Raw genomic sequence first — 21,129 nt, 5'->3', positions numbered from 1 at the left:
AAAATTGGGGGCCGGATGAGCCGAATATTCCTCAGATTTGGGGGAAAAGTTAGGAGGATCCTGCTTGGTTTGAGAGGAATCGATCAGCTAGGTTTTCCGTTGTTTAGGAAAAGGAGTGAGGTAAGTTCCCCTCAGTTTCTTGGAAAAGGTGAGAAGAGTTATTGTAGTTTGAGGGAAACGAGGACCGGTTTGGGGGTGTGTGAGGAACAGCCTCTTCGGCCTGAAATGACCTGGACCCATTTGGCCTTGGGGTTTCTGGGGACGTTGGGGGCAGCGCTGTCCATCACGGCTTGCAGGGCGTGCTCAGTGCGCGTGCGCAGCGCTGGGCGGGGTGGGTACGGGGAGGGGGTCCCAGGCCCTTGCCCGGGGCGCGGAGGGCGGCCGCGCACGCCCCCTACCTTCCGCACCGCGCAGCGCAGAGCCGGTGGGCACCAGCTGGTGGCGGCGCGTGGCGAGACGGCAGAGCCACATCCCTCCCACCCGGATCCAGACCCCGGCGGACACCCCACCTTCCGCGGCGGAACCCCTGTCCCGCTCGTGCGTCGTCGCGGTGCCCCTGGAGGGCCGTGGCAGCACCCAGCTCTGAATCTGGGTCGGGGAGGTTTGGGGGCGCGGACTCCAAGGAGAAGATTGCGGGACTGGGAGGGAGAGGGCTGCTGTGGGGAATCTCCATAGCAGAGAAGGTTGTCGCGGGGAAGAAGAGGCGGGTCGCGACTACGGACGCCAGGAGCAGGGTCTCGGAGTCCAGACCTGGCTTCGGGGTACCGGAGCGGGGATTGGGGGGAGCGGGCCCCACGTGCCTGTGACGCGGGGGCGCCGGGTAGGCGGCGGCGGCGACGCGGGGCTGGCTGTCGTGCGGTGCCGAGCGGGTGGCTAGTCGGGCTGCAGGATGCTGCGCGCCGCACTGCCCCTCCTCGGGCTGCCCCTGGCTGGGGCGGGAGCAGCCGAAACGCCCACCCAGGAGCCGAGGGCGCCCGGCGAGCCTCCCCCAGGTTTGGCGCTCTTCCGCTGGCAGTGGCACGAGGTGGAGGCGCCCTACTTGGTGGCCCTGTGGATCCTGGTGGCCAGCCTGGCCAAGATCGGTGAGTGCGTGTGTGCGTGCGCCAGCCCGGCCGCCGGCAGCGGACCCGCCCCCAAACCCCCACTCCTCCAGATCCCGGCCGGCTTCTTGCACACCGCCTGGATTTAGTCTCGCATTCCACAAATCCGGGCTCTCACCCAATTCCTGCGTCGCCTATTCTGGGTCTTCCTCCTCCTCTTCTCCCATGGGAGCGCCGAGGATTCGCCTTCGCGAAGGGCTGCCCCAACTCTCTTCTCCATCCCTATCCCTGGACTCCTTCGCCCAGAAGAACCCCTCTCTGCTTCCCTCTTCTCGGCACAGTAATTCCTCAGTCTGGCCTCTCTTCCCCAAACCCCAGCCTCCCAGAAACCTCTGCCAGCGGTGAGGACGGTGAGGACGTGAGGGGACATTGATGGGGTGGCATTTTCCAGCGAACGTAGGCATTCTGATTGAGGAAGCAGCCTTCCCTGGAGATCATGCCCCAGCGTCCATTCTCTGAGATTCTGAAGCTGCCGCTTTTCCTCATTTCCCCCTCCACCCCCCATTTAAAGAGGCCACCTTCTTGCTCCTAACTGTGGGAACCTCTCTCCCAGTTCAGGTCCATTTTGGGACTTAGGAAACTTCCATTTATTGAGGCCTTACTATGTGCTGTCTGCACTAGGTGCTTTCATGTACCCAACCTCCTTCTATCCTCACAACAGTGAGGGTTCTCTTCAGACCCTTTTTTTCTCCCAGAATAGAGCTGCTTTTCCTTGCCTCTGTCCCTTCCTCCTCCCTTCAGAGCAGCGAATGGTCCCTCCTCCCATCAGAGACCCTCCTCCTTCTCCCTGTTCTGCAGGCTCTGCTGTGGGGGTGACTAATTATAGCTGAGCGTTGCTACTCACTCTCCATCTATGCTGGCACAGCCTGTACTCCAGTCTAACCAATAAAGTCTTTATGTAGGAATCACACAGCATAGAATTTGCCACCCTCTCCTCCTCCAGGGACACTGCCTTACCTGGGGTGGGAGGTGGGGGGCGAGGCTTGCTGGGCATCAGTAGAATAACTCTCCACTCTGCTGTGGCAGCCTGAGATTAATACTAGTGGAAAGTGGGACCTGAAATGTCTTCAGGGAGCCTGGTTCTGCCAGAGAACAGGCTTCATGGTGGGTCTTGGATTGCAGGGCAAGAGTTGGTACATACTCTGGAGATGTGGATACACTAGGGTTCCTAAGTGAGGGCGGCTGGGGGACCAAGGTAGGGATGAGTGTGGGAGATCTATGACTGAGCTGACTTTGAGGCCCTGCAGCACTGAGAGCAAGGTGGGAGGAGCCTCGTGTTTGGGAGCCAAGAATTGGGTTTGCTGAGGAGTCTGAGTTGCAGGAGAGTCCTTGTCTTAATTAGGGTTTAGAGCTATGACTGTAGTTTCCCTCATCAATCATAGTACTTTTTCTGGCTTTGGTGACACCTCCTATGGAAGTAGGAGAAGGGAAAGTGTCTCTTACCAGCCAAAATAATCCTCAGAAGAAAGGCAGAGTGTTCAGAGATACTTGCCTCCAACTTCATTGCTAGGATTTCCCCCCTTTTATTAAAAAAATATTTATGTAGTGCTATGTGCCAGGCCCTGTTCTAGGCCCCACAGGGATGGCTTTCATAGGGCACTGTTTTGGCATGGGGCCTCATACAGGCTAACATGAAGGTCTCCACCATGTTTGGGGAGAGATGTGGTGTGTTTACTCATGGTCTCAGGGTCCAAGAGAGAACCAGAAGAATTTATTTGAGGGGACAGAGAGGCAGGATAAGCAATAGTACTAGAAACCCTTTTCTTATCCCTTCTTTTCCTAAAGACAAATCTGTTATTTTCCAACAGAATTACTAACATTTATTGAGCAACTACTATGTGTGTGACATCATGCTAGGCACATTCACCAACTATGTCATTTCATCCTCACCCCTTTGTGATGAGTACTTTCCCCATATTATAGGAGAAAAAATTGAAGTTCAGGTAAATTGAATAATTTTCCTGTGATCACAAAGATAGTGACAGAGTTGTGAGAAGACCTGGAGATCTTCTGACTACTGAACCCAATGCTTTTTAAAGTATGGAGTCTTTCATAAGCCTGTTTAACGAAAACCATATTGACCTAGGAGGTATACAATGCTCCTAGGAGGTATGATATGTATTATGGTCTAATTAAGATGGTAGGACATAATGGTATAAAAACAGCTAATATTTCTTGAGTGCTTGCCATGGGCACTGCACTTACAGCTTTTGTGTAGATTATTTTACTGAATCTTATGAGATCATTTCTGCTTGTACTTCTTTTTTTGATGTACTGGGGATTGAACTCAGGATCTCACACATGGGAAGCAGGTGCTCAACCACTGAGCTACTCCCCAATGAGAGTTGGTTTTTTGTTTACTTTGTTTTTTGTTTTTAGGAGATACCAGGGATTGAACCTGGGACCTCATATGTGGGAAGAAGGTACCCAACTACTTGAGCTACACCTACTTCTCTTACTTCCATTTTGCTGACAAGAAAACCGAGGGTCAGAGAGGTGGAGTTATTTGCCCCAAGGTTACAGAACTAGTAAATGGAGGAGCTAGGATTTAAATCCGGGCCATAGGCCAGGGTGTGGAGTTGTTCCATAAGCTGATACCTTTGGGCTTCTTCTTGCATTGCAGTGTTCCACCTGTCGCGGAAGGTGACGTCTCTGGTCCCTGAGAGCTGCCTGCTGATTTTGCTGGGCCTGGTGCTAGGAGGCATTGTCTTGGCTGTGGCCAAGAAAGCTGAGTACCAACTGGAGCCAGGCACCTTCTTCCTCTTCCTGCTGCCTCCTATCGTGCTGGACTCAGGCTACTTCATGCCTAGCCGGCTCTTCTTTGACAATTTAGGTGCCATCCTCACCTACGCTGTGGTGGGCACACTCTGGAATGCCTTCACAACAGGCACTGCCCTCTGGGGCCTGCAGCAGGCTGGACTTGTGGGTGAGTAACTCTAAGACTTGGGCTGGCAGAGAGTGGATTTGCCAGACCCCCCATGCTGCCCCTCCTCCAGGTATGGAGGACCCAAGTTGGTGAGAGCAGTGCCCTCCCCAGGAGCTCCATCTTAGCTCCTCCCAACTGGAGTGTAAGGCAATGTTCCAGATGGGCCTTCGCCTTCATTTAGGTCTCTGCCAGTCAAGTCTAGGCTTCTGCTTCATGACAGCTGAGAAGGGGCCTGGTTTCCAGCTTTATGTGTGCTGCCAGGCTGGGGAGCCTGCGTTACCACACTGCAGCCTCCTGTCCTGTTACCACACTGCCACTTGCCAGCCCTGCTCCCCTGAGAAACAACTCAGCACTCATGTGAGGGCTTTGTCTGTCTCTGCCCAGGCCATGTTAGGGTGATTTTCTGCTTTTATTACTTTTAATAAATACCTATTATACATCCACAAATACAAGGCTCTACACTGGATATTCTCTCCTTCCTTATCCCATTGACTCTTCACAACAACCCTGTTGGGGTATAATTTGTCCCATTTAATGGAGGAAGTACAGGGAGGCCCTTAAATTCATTTTGAGGTCAGGTCCAAAATCTGTGAGTGGTCCATTGGACAGGGTTGCCACCTTGCCTTCAGCCTGCCCTCTCCTGCTCCCTTCTTCCTCATTTCCTGCCCTGAGAAATCCATTCAACCCTAGATGTTGACATTTCAGCCTTCTTCCAAGGCACAAGGAGAGGTTGACGATTTCTATTTGGGGACCCCAACCTGGTTTCCCTAGCAAGTTATTGAAGTTTGAGGTGGGAAGGGAAGGGAGGCTATCAGACCACAATAATAACAGTAATAATATTTATTGGGTGCTTACTATGTATTAGGCACTGGCTAAATAAATACTTTTTACACATAGATCCTATTTCCAATTTACAGTGAAGAAACAGGGACTCAGAGCTTATATGACATGTTCAAGTCCCACCTATGGTACTTTTCCTCCTGCATTTAGGCTTCATAGATTGATGTCCCCTCCCCTTCTGCTAAGAAGTGTGTGTCACGTCCCTTAGGCTGAGAACCAAGATATGAGGAAGCACTCTCAACAGCCCATTTCCACCTTCTGGTGGTTATTACTACTATGGTTATTATCATCAGCAGTGCCACCTTAGCTTTCCAGGAGACATAGGGTTTTCCTAGCCATCTTCTGGATTGATTTTTTAGCAGTCTTTCCAGGTAGCAGATAACACATGGTCAGAGAAGTCATGTGGCTGAGCCAACATCATACAACTTGGAACAAGTATCACGATCTGTAGGCCATGCTCTTTTCACCATCCTAAGTAATCTCTGGGCTTCCTTGTTTCAAAATGGGACTGGGCTTCCCCAGAGAATGCTGGAGGAGACAGGTCACTCATTACTGGCCTGTCCCCCATCTCTCCCTCCAAAGCCCCCAGGGTTCAGGCTGGCTTGCTGGACTTCCTGCTGTTTGGGAGCCTCATCTCAGCGGTGGACCCCGTGGCTGTTCTGGCTGTCTTTGAGGAGGTGCATGTCAACGAGACCCTCTTCATCATCGTCTTTGGCGAGTCCCTGCTCAATGATGCAGTTACTGTGGTGAGAGTGCTGGGCTGGCACCATTCCCTGACCCCAGGCTGCCGGTGGGGTTCAGACCTTTCCCCAGGTCAGATTCTTCCTCCAAGTCCTCTCAGGAGGAAGAACTCTCAGCTTTTACCATCTCCCAGCAGTCCCTATTGCTGCCTTCCCCTCTCCCACCCAACTCTCCTCTTCTCACTTAGGTGCTGTACAAGGTCTGCAACTCCTTTGTGGAGATGGGCTCTGCCAATGTGCAGGTCACTGACTACCTGAAGGGAGTCGGTCAGTATTTCCCCTCTCCCAGCTGCCTTTGGAGGTCCGCTTCCCCTGGGTTGCTGTCCTCCTGACCCCAACCATGGTGTCAGGACAGTTTGCATTCTGCCCCATTCCCTTTCTTCTCTATGGGGTTCTGAGAAACAGAGAAAGAGGGTCTTTCCCTGGGATCCTGGCTCTGGGATCCTGACCCCCGGGGAGTGTGGTGGGTATCACCCTCCACTCCTTGCTAGGCAGCAGTCTTGTCAGCCCGGGAAGGGTCCAGGCCAGGGATCAGGCTGACAACCCACTCCTCCCCCAGCCTCCCTGTTTGTGGTCAGTCTGGGCGGGGCAGCTGTGGGCTTAGTCTTTGCCTTCCTCCTGGCCCTGACCACACGCTTCACCAAGCGGGTCCGCATCATCGAGCCGTTGCTGGTCTTCCTCCTCGCCTATGCAGCCTACCTCACTGCTGAAATGACCTCACTCTCCGCCATTCTTGCGTGAGTCCTGGGGGTCTTACAGGCAGACAGCAGGGAGGGGGCATTAGAGATGGTTGTCCCTCAGTGGACAGATGTAGGACCTTGAGGAGTTCTTGGTTTCCCTCAGCCCTTGTGGTAGTGGGAGCCTCTAGTTCCCCTGGAGAGATAGTAAACCTCAGGTAATGTCCCAGGATCTGCCTCCAGAACTGTCCTGGGAACCCCAGAACCCAGTCTTCCTCTGCCTGGAGTGTTCTCAGGGGTGTAGACCAATCTAGAAGCAGAATCAAGGTGTGGTGCCTGGCTGTGGTGGCTGGGGTAATCCAAAAGGGGCTTCAGAAGGTATGTCAGTCAGACCATGCTTCCCCATCTTCCCCTCCAGGAGGCACTGAGTGGGGAGCCTGGAGATTTGGGCTCTTATCCCAGGACCACCATTAACGAGCTGTGTCTCCTGGAGCAGCCTCCATGCCTTTCTGGGCTTCAGGACTGAGAGTCTGACACCTTATGATGGGCATCACCTCCCTCTACTCCTCATAGCATGCTCAAACCTCGAAGGCTATGCCTCCTGCCACCCCTCCTCACTTGCCTTGTCTCTCCATTCCTCTCCCAGGGTGACCATGTGTGGCCTAGGCTGCAAGAAGTATGTGGAGGCCAACATCTCCCACAAGTCACGCACAGCCGTCAAATACACAATGAAGACTCTAGCTAGCTGTGCTGAGACTGTCATCTTCATGCTGCTTGGCATCTCGGCTGTAGACTCTTCTAAGTGGGCCTGGGACTCTGGGCTGGTGCTGGGCACCCTCTTCTTCATCCTGTTCTTCCGCGCCCTCGGTATTGCCGACTCCCTTTGCTTTCTCACTCTCCTTCCTGCCCTCCCTCCACCCCTCAGCTCATCCCCCCATTCTGAGTCCCCAACCCTGTCAACTCCTAAGCCCTGCCTTGTTGCTCACCTCTCCCAGCTCCTGTCAGACCTTAGCCCAGACATTTGGTGCCCTTCATTCCCAGTGCCCTCCACTCCCAACGCTCTGCTCCTACTGGCCTCCTTCCTGCTGTAGGCGTAGTCCTGCAGACGTGGGTGCTGAATCAGTTCCGGCTAGTCCCTCTGGACAAGATTGACCAGGTGGTGATGTCTTATGGGGGCCTGAGGGGGGCTGTGGCCTTTGCTCTCGTCATCCTCCTGGACAGGACCAAGGTCCCTGCCAAGGACTACTTCGTGGCCACTACTATTGTGGTAGTCTTCTTCACAGTCATTGTACAGGTGGGAGTGCCCATGAGGCTGGGTGGGGAAGGGGTCTGGCAGGCCCTAGGGGTGTCTTGGAGCTTCAGGGACTGGGGCTTTTCTTCCCATTGGGGGATGGGTAGGCCTGCCATCCCCAACCTTGAGCGCAGCGGGGTTGGTGGTGCAGAACTATGGGAAGAGGAAGGCAGCAAGGAACTGAATAGGGCAGAGTTCACCTACCGCCTGTCCTTAGGGCTTGACCATCAAGCCACTGGTCAAGTGGCTGAAGGTGAAGAGGAGTGAGCATCACAAACCTACACTGAACCAGGAGCTGCATGAGCACGTGGGTACCAGAACCCCATCCCTTCACCTGTCCCTCTTCCCATCTCCTATTCTGGGCAGATTCCTGATCCAGTCCCCCTACCCACCCCCCTTCTAGACTTTTGACCACATTCTGGCTGCAGTGGAGGACGTTGTGGGGCACCATGGCTATCACTACTGGAGGGACAGGTGAGGGAGCTGCCCCCGAAGCTCCTTCAGCACCAGCAGCCCCACCAGCCAGGGCAGCATGGGACACATGCCACACTCTGAGAAGGGGCACAGCCAAGCTCAGGCTGGGTGCCTGACATGCCACCTGGCATCCCAGTGCTCTCAGGATAAGACAAGGCTCCCTACTGTGGCCTGCCCAGCCCTGTGTGGTCTGGCTCTGCCAGACTCTGGCTTCATCATGCTCTGCCCTCTCCTGCTAATCACACAAACCTCGGGTTCTAACCTGAGGCCTCGCCATGCCCCTTCCCCCACCACTGGGTCTCTGCACATGTTTTTCTTTCTAGTAGAACACTCCCTCACCTCCCTTTACCTACTCAGCCTTAATGTCTACTCATCCTTCATATTTCACCAAGGCATCAGTTCCTTAGGGATGATTCCCCAGCCCCCTTGACTAGGAGAGATCCCCACCACATTCTATAATTCTCCTTTGTAATTCTTGTCCTGTTGCAATTTTACATTTATTTGTAAAAGTGTCGATAAATGTTGGGTTTCTCCATAATACTGTAAATCCTACCAAGGGCAGGGACTAGCCTGGAGACTCCCCCTGGCTGAAGCCTATACCAGGAGAGCTGGCCAGTGCTGGTGGTCCCCTTGCCCCATCTGAGGAAGGGCCAGCTGGCCCAGCTTGGGGATGGCACTCAGGGCTGGGCCTGGCATCCTCCATAGGTGGGAGCAGTTTGACAAGAAGTACCTGAGTCAGTTGCTGATGCGGCGGTCAGCCTACCGTATCCGGGACCAGATCTGGGATGTGTACTACAGACTCAACATCCGGGATGCCATCAGCTTCGTGGACCAGGTGGGCCAGCAGCCAGTGATGGGCAGGCAGATGGCCTGAAGAGCAGGGCTGGAAGGGGCAACAAGCAGGCAGGTCCAGAACAGGGAGCTGGGAATTCCCAGCTGGCTCCATGATCTTGTGAAGTGGCAGCTGGCAGCATTACAGAAAGGTGGGAAACAGCTGGACTCTGGAGTCAGCAGATCTGGTTTAATTCTTATCACTTATAGGCTTGTGACCTTGGGTAAGTCACTTATCCTCTCTGAGCTGTTTCCTCAACTGTAGAAAAGCAGGAATAAGAGTACCTGTCATAGAATGTTATAGACTCAATATGTAAAGTGTCTAGAACAGTTATTGGCACTTGAAAAATAAGAATTAAGTGTTCGTTATTATTATTTTTATTACCCTTCTGCTCTCTGGGCCCTCCTCCACCTGACTGCCATCTGACCTTGGTCCCTGCAGGGAGGCCACGTCTTGTCCTCCACAGGGCTTACTCTGCCCTCTATGCCCAGCCGCAATTCTGTGGCAGAGACCTCTGTCACCAACCTGCTGTGAGTCCTTGAGCCCCTTTCCCCTTCTTCAAGCTCCTCTTCATTGGTTCTCTCTTTGAATTCCTTCCGGGGAAGATTCGTTAGTGCCTTTACTTTTGCCCTTCTCCTGGCCTGTGCCTCTTGCCCCCTCCCCAGCATGTGTGTTCCTCACTACTTGCAGGAGGGAGAGTGGCAGTGGAGCATGCCTGGATCTGCAAGTGATTGATACGGTGCGCAGTGGCCGGGATCGGGAGGATGCTGTGATGCATCATCTGCTCTGTGGAGGCCTCTACAAGCCACGCCGCAGGGTGAGAACAGGCTGGGCATGAGGTCAAAGGGCAAGTTCAGTGTGGGTCCAGTGAGGCTATGATCAGAAGCTCAAGTGGTGGTTAGTGCCAGCATGTGGAGAGCTGAAAATGCCCCATTGAAACTTTTTTTTCTTTTCTTTCTTTTTTTTTTTGAGAAAGGGGTCTGGTCTGTTACAAGGATTCCTTCTTTGATAATAAAGTATAGATCAAATTGGAGGGAGTGAGCTGAGAGGCTGGGAGAACAAGTTGGGAACCTGGGGTGAAAACAGTGAGGATTAGCACCAAGTGGTGGGTGCAGGGAAGGTAGGGGAGCACATAGGACTAGGTGACTGGCCCTAAAGGGAAGAGGAGGAGATGAAGTATAAGGGACCTTGGGAGAATGATGGGGTCACAATCAAAAGCAGGAGTGCTGAGGAAGCCTGCAGGTCCAGATTAGCATGGGGAAGGCAGACATCTGTTTTAGGTAATATGAGTTAGTACAATGCAGATCATAAAGCTCTGGGGCTGGCAGGGCCCCACCCATCTAGGAGATAATCTGTTGTGATCCCTACAAGCCATTACCTGGAAACTTTCTAACAGGTAGGCTAGCCATTAACACCAAGACTTTCTATAGTTGAGACAGAATTGTCTTCCTTTAACTTGCCCCCGTTGGTCCTGATTTGATTCTCTGAAGCTCTGCAAAAGAAGTCTTAAAGGTTTGAAAGCACTTCCCTCCTACCCCAGGTCTTCTCATCCTCAGGCCAAAACCCCTGTCCCCTGCACCAGCCTGGTGTATTTCCTCTTGTCATAAGAAATGGGGCCCAGAATAAAAGGTGCTTTTCTAGCTGTGGTTGGCCAGGGGAGGGCATAGAGGCCCTCTTACCTTTCTAGTTCTGGAACTCGCCATTCTCTTTCCGTAGTCCAGGATTCCTTTACTTTTTAGCTCACTACACTGGAGGCCTTTATTGTCCTTATAGTCAGGCAAAGCCCCATGTCTTCCTCATGTTAATGACTGAACCCTGTCTCCTCCAACCTATAGATTTCTTTAAAAACTTTTTCCTTATGGAAAATTTCAATCATGCACTAAACTAGAGAGAATCAAATGATGAACTCATATTTATCCATTACCCAGCTCCAATGATTATCAAGGTATGACTAATCTTGTTACATCCTATGTCTCCACCACACTTCACCTAAACTTTATTATTTTAAAGCAAATTCCAAACATTGTATCTTAACATCTCTAAATATTTCAGTATATATCTCTAAGTGGTAAGAATTCTATTTAAAAAGTACAACCCTAGTGCCATTATCAGTTACAAAAAATAACAATAATTCCTTCTTATTATCAAATACCCAGTCAGTGTTCAAAAAAATAAATTATCTTTTTTACAGCTGGTTTGTTCAAATCAGGATCCAATTAAAGTCCACACTTTGCATGGTAAATATGTCTCTTCATTAAAAAATGAAACAAAACTATAATAGTTCTTTCTCCCCCTTCCTTTTTTTATTTATTGAAGAAATGGGATGTTTTGTCTTGGAGAATTTCCCATTTTCTAGATTTTGCTGATGCCATTGGTAGCATTTGACATGTTCCTCCTATTAGTTAAATCTAGAAGCTTGATCAGATTCAGGAACACTCAATAGGTATGCTATGTATTTCTTATTGTTTCATGCACATCAGGAAGTACATAATGTTTGGTTGTCTGTGTGTGCATGTGGGTGTTTAAGATGGGTCAGTGGGTTCAGTCCAACCAGTTCTTGTCAGTTCTTGTGTAGTCAATTAAAAAAAAAAAACTGGAGTAAGATTTTGCTTATGACTGTCAAATGTCATCTTATATGATTTAGCCCACAATTTCATTGATTATATTTCATTTCTACCATCAAGTATCTCCTTTTCAATTACATGTCATCTGAAAATCTGCTAAGCCTGTTAACTTTGTATTCATCCAAATCCACATAAAATGTTAGACAGGATAGAGTTGAGGACAGAGTCTTGTGCAATGTTACTGAAGACCTTCCTCCAGATTGAGATTGATCAAGCATTTTTGGGGTATGGTTACTCAACCAGTTCCACTTAGTTGTACCACAGCACAATCCATAATTCTTCATGTTTCTCACAGAAATGTAATCAGATAGAGACAGAAGTGTCTGGTATGCAGTTAGAAAGATAAGATTATAGATAAGAACTGGAGATAAAGATTTGGAAGCTATCTACATCAAAGGTTTCCTTGCCCTGGCTTACAATAGAATGCCCTGGGGAGCTTGTTAGAATCCACACTCCTGGCTTCACCTCCTGAAGATTCTGGTCCTGTAGTCTGCAATAGGACTAAGAATCTCTATTCTTAATGGGTCTCCTAGCTGGTCTAATGGCTGGTGTTTGTGGACCACGGATCTATATTACTGGGATACCTGAACCCAAGAGAATGGATAAGTCCTCTGGGTAGAGCATTTAGAGGGAAAATGGGAAGGCCAAGGATAGCACTGTGAGGAATGCACATGGAAGAAAAGGAAGGGGAGCCAGTGAAGGAGGAGAGAGAAGGAACACATGGAGAAGCAGTAGCAGATGGTATCTCTGAGGTGCCTGGAGGTAGAAGGATGGCCAGATCACAGAGGTCAGGGCTGAGGCTTAAGCAGAGGCCACTGGACTGGTGACCACAGAGGAGGCAATGCAGACCTTGATGTCATATTTCTAGTAATTAGGGAAGTAACAGGTATGAGGGAAAATGTCTGAATCAAATTATAAAAGTTTGGCAACCAAGGGAGGCAATGGGGTCAATCAAAAGGCTTTCTTCAAGGAGGAAAGGGTAGGAGTATATTTGGAAACAAAAGGGGAGGGGTCAGTGGTGAGGGAAGGATTGATGATCAGGAAGAAATAGGAAGCAGAGAACTAAGGAGGCAGGAAGGAGTAAGCTGTGAAAATCAGGGGGCCAGAGTTGAGTGTTGAGCCTATGAAGGAGGACAGACTTCTTCATACCCTGGAGAGAGATGGACTGCTGGGTGAATATGTAGGGGAAGGTAGATGGGACACTTGACAGAACTATTAGAACTGGTTCAGGGAAGTAGGAAATAGGAGGCATAGGAAATTGACCAGCTGAGGGATGTGAGGCAAGGCAAGATGGTCTGGAATAGACAGTGCTTTGTAGAATTACCACTAGATAATGACAAGGTTGCTAGGGAGCCTAGGGCAGAGATGGAGTCTAGATGAGTGTGTAGTGGGCTCCATCTTTGAGCAAGCATTCAAATGAGGAGATGATGGGTATAGTCCTGAATTGGGTCCAGGAAGTCGTCAGGACTGGGAGGGTCTAGGATGTCAGGAAAGAGTTCCAAAACCCAAAGCACCGTCTAAGGTTCATGATGGTAGTTGCAGAATGGCTAGCTGGAGAGTTCCAGCTAGAAAGAGAATCCTGTGAAGCTAGAAGCGGGCAGGTAGTGTGGGTGTATGGACCAGGCTCAGATAAATGGAGGTACCAAGAAGGAAATAATCCATGGTCTCCCCTCATCTCCTGGCACTTGAAATCAGAGAGAATGGGAAAGAACAGTAGGGGATAGGAAAAGCCAGATTTGGGGGAATAAGTTCTGGGATAAGGAAAAGTTTTCCCTTAATGAACTGCAAATGTAGACTCCCTTGTTGGGTCCCTATTGCTTTATTGTTCCTGTTTTTTAAATCCATGGCTAAGTAATAGAAAAGTCCACCTGGCAGAGACTGTGGTAAGCATGTTGGGCCTGTGGGCTGGGTCCCTGTGGGAGGCCAAGGCACCCAGCCTCATGGCAAGGCTGGGCTGTCATTGCCAGTACAAAGCCAGCTGTAGCCGCCACTTCATCTCAGAGGATGCGCAGGAGCGACAGGACAAGGAGGTCTTCCAGCAGAACATGAAGCGGCGGCTGGAGTCCTTTAAGTCCACCAAGCATAACATCTGCATCACCAAGAGCAAGCTACGACCCCGCAAGGCTGGCCACAGGAAGGCACGTCCTTTCTCTGGGAACTGTTTGGGGCTGGAGGCTGAGAGCAACAGTTTTGAGCTCCTAAGTGTTGGAATCCAGCCTAGGATGACCCCTTCCTTGGGGACTCACTGGCTGCAGCAGTTTGGGTATCCTCTTAGATCTTTCTGGAACCCCAGAAGAGTAAGGTGAGGCCTTCAGAGGGAGATTAGCTTCTAGGCCACGTGCTCACCTGCTGGGAGGCAGCACGATCTTCTGCCAGATATGAAATGGGCAGGAATTCCATGAGCCCCTAATTTAGCCTAGGCTGATGTATTGAGAGTCCTAGCTGGGGAATGAGTTAGTCAGATTCTACCAATTTGCCTGGATGGCCAAGGGAAGGTAGAACCATTGGTATTGACCAGTCCAGACACAAATTCCCTTCCCAGCTAGGTCAGGAGGATTTGTCCTCTTGTTGACCCTACCAGAGGACAGGGCTGGGATTTGGGATCTAAGGCCAGGGGCTCAGGTTTTCTTTCTTGGTCCTCAGAAGGACGGTGTGGCTAACACTGAGACTACAAATGGGAAACCTCCTCGAGACCTGGGCTTTCAGGATACAGGCAAGCAGGAAGCAGGGGTGGGGTTGAGGATGGGAGGGAGGATGGAAAGGGCAGGGGCCCATCAGCCAGAATCCTGCAGGACCTCCTCTGTGGTATCTTCAGCACAATGGGCTGTGCTTCTTCCCCTCAGGGATTAGATGAGTAAACTTGATTTCAAGAGTTGGAAATGTATGACAGGAGGTGACTCACTGCTATCTATGGGTTGGGCCCTGGTACTCAAACAAGGTGGAAAAGGTATAGAGAAGGGGGAGCTTTGTCTGAGCTTTGAAGGGTGGGTGGATGTTGGGGCCCAGTGTCCTTGTTTGCAAAAGAATGAGTTTGGACGAACTGAACTTTGATGGGCCTTCCAGCTGTTTAAATGCTCCAGGTTTCAGTTGATGATGGGATCTGGGGCTGAGAGGAAATGATGGAGGTTGCGGGAGGAGGGTGCAAGGCTTCCCTCATGGCTTCCTCTGAGGACCTTGCTTTCTCTGGTTGCCTCCGTGGGCTCTGAGGTCTTACTTCCCTTCCTCTCAAAGCCCCCACCCCCTACACCAGGAACAGCCAGAGGAGAAAGCAGGTGCCTTGGCTAACCATAGGCTCTGCCTGGGTGAACAGGGAGCCAGCTTGGGGTTGTGCAGTACCAAGAGGCAGCTGCTGGGCTGGCCGCCCCGACTCAGCTCTTGTCCCTGTCCAGCTGCTGTGGTACTAACCGTGGAGTCTGAGGAGGAGAGTGACAGTTCAGAGACAGAGAAGGAGGACGATGAGGGGATCATCTTTGTGGCTCGGGCCACCGGTGAGGTTCTCCAGGAGGGCAAGGTCTCAGGTAATGGCTTCCTCCCTGCTTCCCTCCCCTCTGGAGCAATCTGAGCTGTGCAGTTGGCTTCCTCCCTTCTCCCTCCTGATTTCTACTCCAGACAAATCCCTTTTCCCATTCACTAATTTATTCACCAACCAGCATATTCTGAGCATCTCCTTTATATCAGACACCTGACATGCATGATCTGGTTCAACCCTCACAACAAAAAAGATGAGGAAACTGAGCTCATAGAGCTTGTGAAGTACTTGTGAGTTGTCCAGCATCAGACAGCAGAACCAGAACTTTAACCTGACCCATCTCACTGCAAACCCCACTGCCACGCTGCCTCCCTGCAGTCTGGGAGGAAAATGAAGTGGTAAGCAAATCTAATAGAAGGCTCTGTTGTGACCCATGCTCAGAACAACTGCCCTCAGGTAGAGCTCCTGGTGAGGGTGACAGCCTGACCTGGGGAAGGAGCATGGATTCATCAATAGGGGCTTATTGTGGATAAAAAACATCATATACATGTTTCTGTATGTGAAGACTTAATTCACTTGTAATGTTAAATATCACTGCTGGTTGGCTCAAGCACCCTCAGGTGTCTTTTTAAAATATTTTATTATAGAAAATTTCAAAATTTACAAAGGTAGACAGAAGAGTAGACTAAATTCCCATCTATCCATTACTAAGCTTCAATTATTACTTATTCATAGCCAATCTTATTTCACCTGCACTTCCACCCTTGCCCCTCTCCCCACTGAATTCTTTTGAAGTAATCTTAGATACCATATAATTTCACCAATAAATATCTCAGCATATATGTTTAAAAGATAAGGATTCTTTAAAAATATATATATAACCACAATACCATTATCATCTAAAACTTCCAGCCAATGCTCAAATTCACCTGTACTTTATATATACAAATAAAGATCCAGGTAAGGCTCACACATGGCATTTAGTTGATAAGTCTCTTCTAACTTTATAGCAGTGTTTTTGGGGGTGGTGATTTTGCCCCTCAGGGGACATTTGGCAGTGTTTGGAGACATTTTTGGTTGCCACAACTTTAGAGGAGGAGGATGCTACTTGCATCTAGTAGGCAGAGGCCATGGTTGCTACTAAGTGTCCTATCATGCACAGCACAGCCCCAACAAGACTTACCTGACCCAATGTCAGCAGTGCTGAGGTTGAAAAACCCTGATCTGTAGGTTCCCCCTCCTTCTTTTTTCCCCCCTTGCAATGTATATATTGTCATTTGTTGCATAGTCATTCCCTGTCTGGATTTTGCTGATTGATTGCATCCCCAACAATGTCATTTAATATATTTCTCTGTCCCCTATATTTTCTTTAACTGGTAGTTAAATCTAGATCATATTTTAATATAAAAATTTTAGTAGAAATAATTCATAGATAGTGAAGTATTGCATCACATCAGGAAACACACTATTTGGTTGTCTGTGAGGTTAACATTGATCAGTGGGTTTCAATATTGTTAGCCTGATCCATTCAATATCAAGTTTCCCATCAGCTTTTTTTCCAGATGATCATTGCCAGATCCATCATTTCATTTGGGATTGTACAATAGTGATATATATTTTTTCACCTGCATTTATTAGTTGGACTTCTTCTATAAAGAACTTTACCCTCATCAACTATTTGATCACTTTAAGGTCCAGTTCATACTGGGAAGAATGGATAAACGCTTGATTCTTTCCTTTTTTTTCTTTAATCAGTTTTTGGACCAATGAGTTAGTTTTCTTTAAAGGTGAATGCTAACATTTTTGTTTGCTTAATTTTTTGCTTTAAAATTTTAATATTCTTAGTCTTTCAAAGCATATAGTTTTACTTTTATTCATAACATCAATATATCTCATAATGTGATCAGTCAAGAAGTTGGATTGCTCAGGACTTAATCAACAGATATATACTGAGCACCTATTATATTCAAGGCTTTGTGCTTGACTGTGGGGAGCTATGGGTGTTGCATGGCCCGAGGACTTTGCTTTCCCAGGCTTTCTTTTTCAGAATCCCAGATTTCAGGTAATGCTGTGGCCTTATTCACTGAGAAGCTTCTCAGTATTGCCAGCAGCACTTATGAGATTCTTGCATGTACCCTGTGCTCTGTCATCCCCTTTGTGGCTCAGCTTTAGCCTGATGTTAGGCTTGCATGAACTCACACTCTGGGTTCTGTCCAACCAAAGGGCTGTGGTGGGAGCTGGCCAGCTGGGATGGGACTTTTCAGGATGTGGTCTCTGGGGCTGGGGCTACAAGTAGGCTGAGGGCTGACTGCTTCTTTTCTGCCTGGTCCCTGCTTTCTGTTGCTTGCATTATTTTCATTTGTTAAAAAGGTATTTGTTGAACAACTATTCTGTGCCCAGCTCTGTCCTAGGTGCTGGGGATTCAATGGAGAGCAAAACCACCTGTGGTCCTTCTCTTTAGCAAGACTTTCATCAAATAATTGCACAAATGGATGTAATATGGCAAATGCAGAATGAATCTATTCATGAAAATATGCTTATACTTGAGGATTCTTGTGTTGTTAATGAGCTCATGTGTACTCTTTGTCCCTAGGGAGCCTTGAGGTATGTCCCAGCCCACGCATCATCCCTCCCTCCCCAACCTGTGCAGAGAAGGAGCTGCCCTGGAAGAGTGGGCAGGGGGACCTGGCAGTGTACGTGTCCTCGGAGACCACCAAGATCGTGCCCGTGGACATGCAGACAGGCTGGAACCAGAGCATCTCATCTCTGGAGAGCCTGGCATCCCCGCCTTGTACCCAGGCCCCGGCTATAACCCACCTGCCTCCCTATCCACTGGTTGCCGAAGAGCCCCAGACCCCTCTCCACCAGTCCTATGATACCTGCTCAAGCTTCACCTTTCCCCCAAGCCTGGCCAAGGCTGGTCGCTCTCGCAGTGAGAGCAGTGCTGACATTCCCCAGCAGCAGGAGCTGCAGCCCCTCATGGGCCACGAGGACCCCAGCCATCTTAGCCTGGGTGCTGCCAAACCCCGCTGGCACATCCAGTTCAACAGAAGTGGCCAGCTGTAGCCCAAGGACTCAGGGAGGAGTAGGAGGCAAGAGCCCCTGTGGGAAGAGTTCCTTGGACAATGGGTAGAGGAGCCTACTCAGCCTGACATGGGATCAGTGGGGCCTGGACTAAAGTGGCAACAGGGCACCAGCTCCCTTGGCACAGGTCAGAGGGGTCTTCTGGGCTGGTCCTCAGAGGCACCCTTCTCACCATCCTCCCTACTTCTCCTCCCTGCTGCCTTCCCTTTCAGTGAAATCCTTTCTCAGGCAAAGGACCAAGTCCAGAGCTTTTAGGGGCCAGGCCAGAGTCTTGAGTAGCTGATGTCCCTTCTCCAGTGGTCTTCCTGGGGTCATTCTAGGCAGCTGTTCCTGCCCCTAAAAGCAAGGGCATCATTCCTCAACTGGTGTTGGCCTTTCCTGCCCTCCCCAATGCCAGCTCAGGGACAATTCCCTGGCAATGAGGTTCACAGAGAGGATGGTACTCAGAGGGACTGGGGTGAGAGGCAGAACAGGCCTCAACCTTGGGCTCTACTGCCTTCTTGGGTCAGCTACCCATAGCCAGTTCTTTGTTTTGTTTTGTTTTTTAGGGCCATGGGGAATCTCTGCCTCCATTTCCTGCTTTAGTGCTTTAGCTCCTTCCCTTTGCTGCCAATGATAGGGTGACAGTTCTCTTCTTTAGAAACAAAGCCATGGGACTGGGCCAGAGTTCAGACCAGGCTGCTTCCACTCTGAGGATCTGTGCTCTGGGTCCAAGTTTGGACCTTTCTGATCTTTGGGTCTGGGTTTTCTGAGGAGGGGAAACAGTGGACTCTGGACGTCCATATCACCACATCTATATTCCCCAAACAGGAAAACAACCAGGTGTCCCAGGGCTACTGCTCCATTTGCCTGGCTTCCATGATAAGGGCGTGCACTGGGTGGCAGGTAACTTTTCTGGGGTTAGCACCTGCCCTATCTTTGTTACCTTGAACCTAAGATACATTAAACATCTCCCAGATGGATGGGTGCCCTGTATCCATGTGCCTGAGGTTTCTGGGGATGAAGGCAACAGGGATATCTAGAGTGAGAAAGTGGAACCTGCAACTGCTACCCCAGGGCTTCTGGGATAGAAGTGGAGGAGGGGTTCTGGGCAGGACTGCTTATCCCTCTGGCCCTCCCTTATTCTTCTATACCTCCCCAATCTTGTTTCTTTACAGGTAGCTTGCAGTAGCAGTCAGGGAATCTCTGGGTGGGCAAAAAAATCACAGAATTGGGAGTCCACAATATGAGTAGTCTAGCAGGGAAAGAGACCCTGGAAGTCAAGTGCCAAGCTGCCTAAAGATATGATCTCAGTGGAAAAGGCTGCTGTGTGTAGATTCTGCTGCCAGGAGAGCCACAGAGCTGGGCCCCATGAGTCACTGCTCAGTCCTGCAAGCTCAGCCCACAGGGCCTGCTGTGGTCAGCCACTCCAGCCTGGTTCCAAGCCCTGTCCTCTAGTGTTCCCCACTTGGCCTCAGTCTTTCTGTCCCCCTTTCTATCATATCTTTGCTATCCTGCAGCTCTTTGCTCTTCTCTGTCTCCCTTTCAGACTGAGCCTCCAAATCTGTTTCTGTTTGTGATTCTGCTTTATAGCTCAACTCAGATGAGGAGCCTCAGAAGGGCAGAGGTAGTTTGGCCCATGTCGGGCACTCCTGAGCATTTATTCTGTGCCAGGCCTTGTGCTAGATGCTGGAAGTACAGAAGTGGGCAACATACAATTTTCATGAAGCTTACAACCTGCATTCTGTATGGGGTGAATAAACCAGGGCCTAGCCCAGAGTCTCTGTGCTTGCCTCTGAATCTGTCTGCCTGGGCCCAAGCTATAGCCTGTGGCTTGAGGCCTCTTCTTTGTCTGGCTTCGGGAGGGGTATATGTGCCGCCACAGACTCCCCCAGCTCTTAGGACGCCGGGGGGCCTGGCTGGTGGGTGGGGTGGGCAGCAGCAGGGGAGGGAGGGAGCAGGAGGCAATGACTCAGTGGGGGGCAGCTCTGGGCTGCGCTGGAGAGGAAACCCAGCTTGGTCCTGCTGCTCACTGAAGCTAGAGGAGGCTGGGGTCGGGGTTGGGGAGGCAGGACAACTCTGAGGCTCCTTTTGAGAAGCCTCCTTTGCAGCCAGACCAGCTCATGAATGAGGCTCCTTGGTAGCTGGTCTTGGACTCGGGGTGCTGATGTGGCAGCTGGAATGGGTGGAGGGATTGCTGTTGGCCCCATAGTGCCTGCTCCTGATGCTCAGGTTCCCTCTCCAGCCTCCTGGGTTCATGAAGGAGGCTCCTTTCTGCCTTTGAGCCAGGGAAGCCATAATACCCCCACACCTACCCCTACCCCCAGGGCTTAAACTTTCTGCAGGAGCACAGTGCCTTCTGGCCTCATAGCCAACTTGCCCACAACTTTCCCACAAATTTTGGGGAATGTCAGGCCAAACCTCAGAGCTGGGAGGGACCTCATAGATCATCTATCCCAGAGACTTTCACCAGTACAGCACCCCCTGACTAAGGGCAAAATGAGGGGGCAGGGCACAAACACAGCGTCAGTGCTGTCAGCAGACATTGACACATGGGTTTTCTATAGAGCTCAGGACAATCCCAGGAGAAAGGGACGACCATTTTTTAATAGGCAAGGAAGGTGACCCTCAAGGAGAAGAGAGCAGCTGAAGCTCAAGTAGCGGGTAAGCAGAGGAGCCAGGCCTGGGCTAGTCTCTTGCTGCAGAGTTCCTCCTTCAGCACCAGCCTTCTTGGCCAGACTTTGGGGGTGCGTGTGTGTGTGTGTGTGTGTGTGTGTGTGTGTGAGAGAGAGAGAGAGAGAGAGAGAGAGAGAGAGAGAGAGAGAAATAGAGGGGGATGGAGGGGGGTCTGAGAGGCCTGCTGTATCTCCCTCTCTCCAGCGCAGACATCAGCCCCCATCCCATCATGGCCTCACACAGTCTATCTCTTGGTGCCTGGACCTGGGGACTGGAAGGAAGATGGGGGCTGCAGTGTAGGAGCCCCTTACCCCCACCCGCCATGAAGCTACCCCTGCCAGCTCCCAGCAGCCCCAAGCAGCTGGTCTAGGCTCAGGGAGTTTCTTTTTTCAGGAGCCTCCTGGAACCCTGGGCCCA

At 50.5% G+C, this 21,129-nt stretch overlaps 1 protein-coding gene across 3 annotated transcripts; it reads left to right on the top strand.

Annotated features, from left to right (window-relative positions):
- The first annotated feature begins 433 nt into the window (after positions 1-433).
- SLC9A5 (solute carrier family 9 member A5) lies at positions 434-19,820 on the top strand. 3 transcript variants are annotated; one of them, XM_058279869.2, is made up of 16 exons: positions 434-1,082; positions 3,724-4,026; positions 5,449-5,612; positions 5,795-5,873; positions 6,301-6,343; positions 6,930-7,150; positions 7,375-7,577; positions 7,792-7,881; positions 7,978-8,048; positions 8,754-8,883; positions 9,322-9,410; positions 9,571-9,697; positions 13,472-13,642; positions 14,148-14,217; positions 14,894-15,022; positions 17,567-19,820. In XM_058279869.2, exons 1-16 carry the CDS (start codon positions 890-892, stop codon positions 18,037-18,039), a joined length of 2,556 nt encoding a protein of 851 aa, XP_058135852.1. In that variant the 5' UTR covers positions 434-889; the 3' UTR covers positions 18,040-19,820. The 3 variants fall into 3 exon arrangements, with proteins under 3 accessions (XP_058135852.1, XP_058135851.1, XP_058135850.1); XM_058279868.2 differs by having other exon boundaries at positions 6,166-6,343; positions 14,151-14,217; XM_058279867.2 differs by having other exon boundaries at positions 6,166-6,343.
- The last annotated feature ends 1,309 nt before the right edge of the window (positions 19,821-21,129 follow it).

Source organism: Dasypus novemcinctus, chromosome 18 (genome assembly GCF_030445035.2).
Source record: "Dasypus novemcinctus isolate mDasNov1 chromosome 18, mDasNov1.1.hap2, whole genome shotgun sequence".
NCBI classification, from domain to species: Eukaryota; Metazoa; Chordata; class Mammalia; order Cingulata; family Dasypodidae; genus Dasypus; species Dasypus novemcinctus.
This window is presented reverse-complemented; position numbering and strand designations above follow the sequence as displayed.

Bases quoted from the DNA above. Each gene is read 5' to 3' on its own strand.
- SLC9A5 (XM_058279867.2), top strand. From the start codon at position 890: ATGCTGCGCGCCGCACTGCCCCTCCTCGGGCTGCCCCTGGCTGGGGCG. The intron at 5,613-5,794 runs GTGAGAGTGCTG...CTTCTCACTTAG, and splicing joins TCAATGATGCAGTTACTGTG to GTGCTGTACAAGGTCTGCAA. The intron at 5,874-6,165 runs GTCAGTATTTCC...CTCCTCCCCCAG, and splicing joins TGACTACCTGAAGGGAGTCG to CCTCCCTGTTTGTGGTCAGT.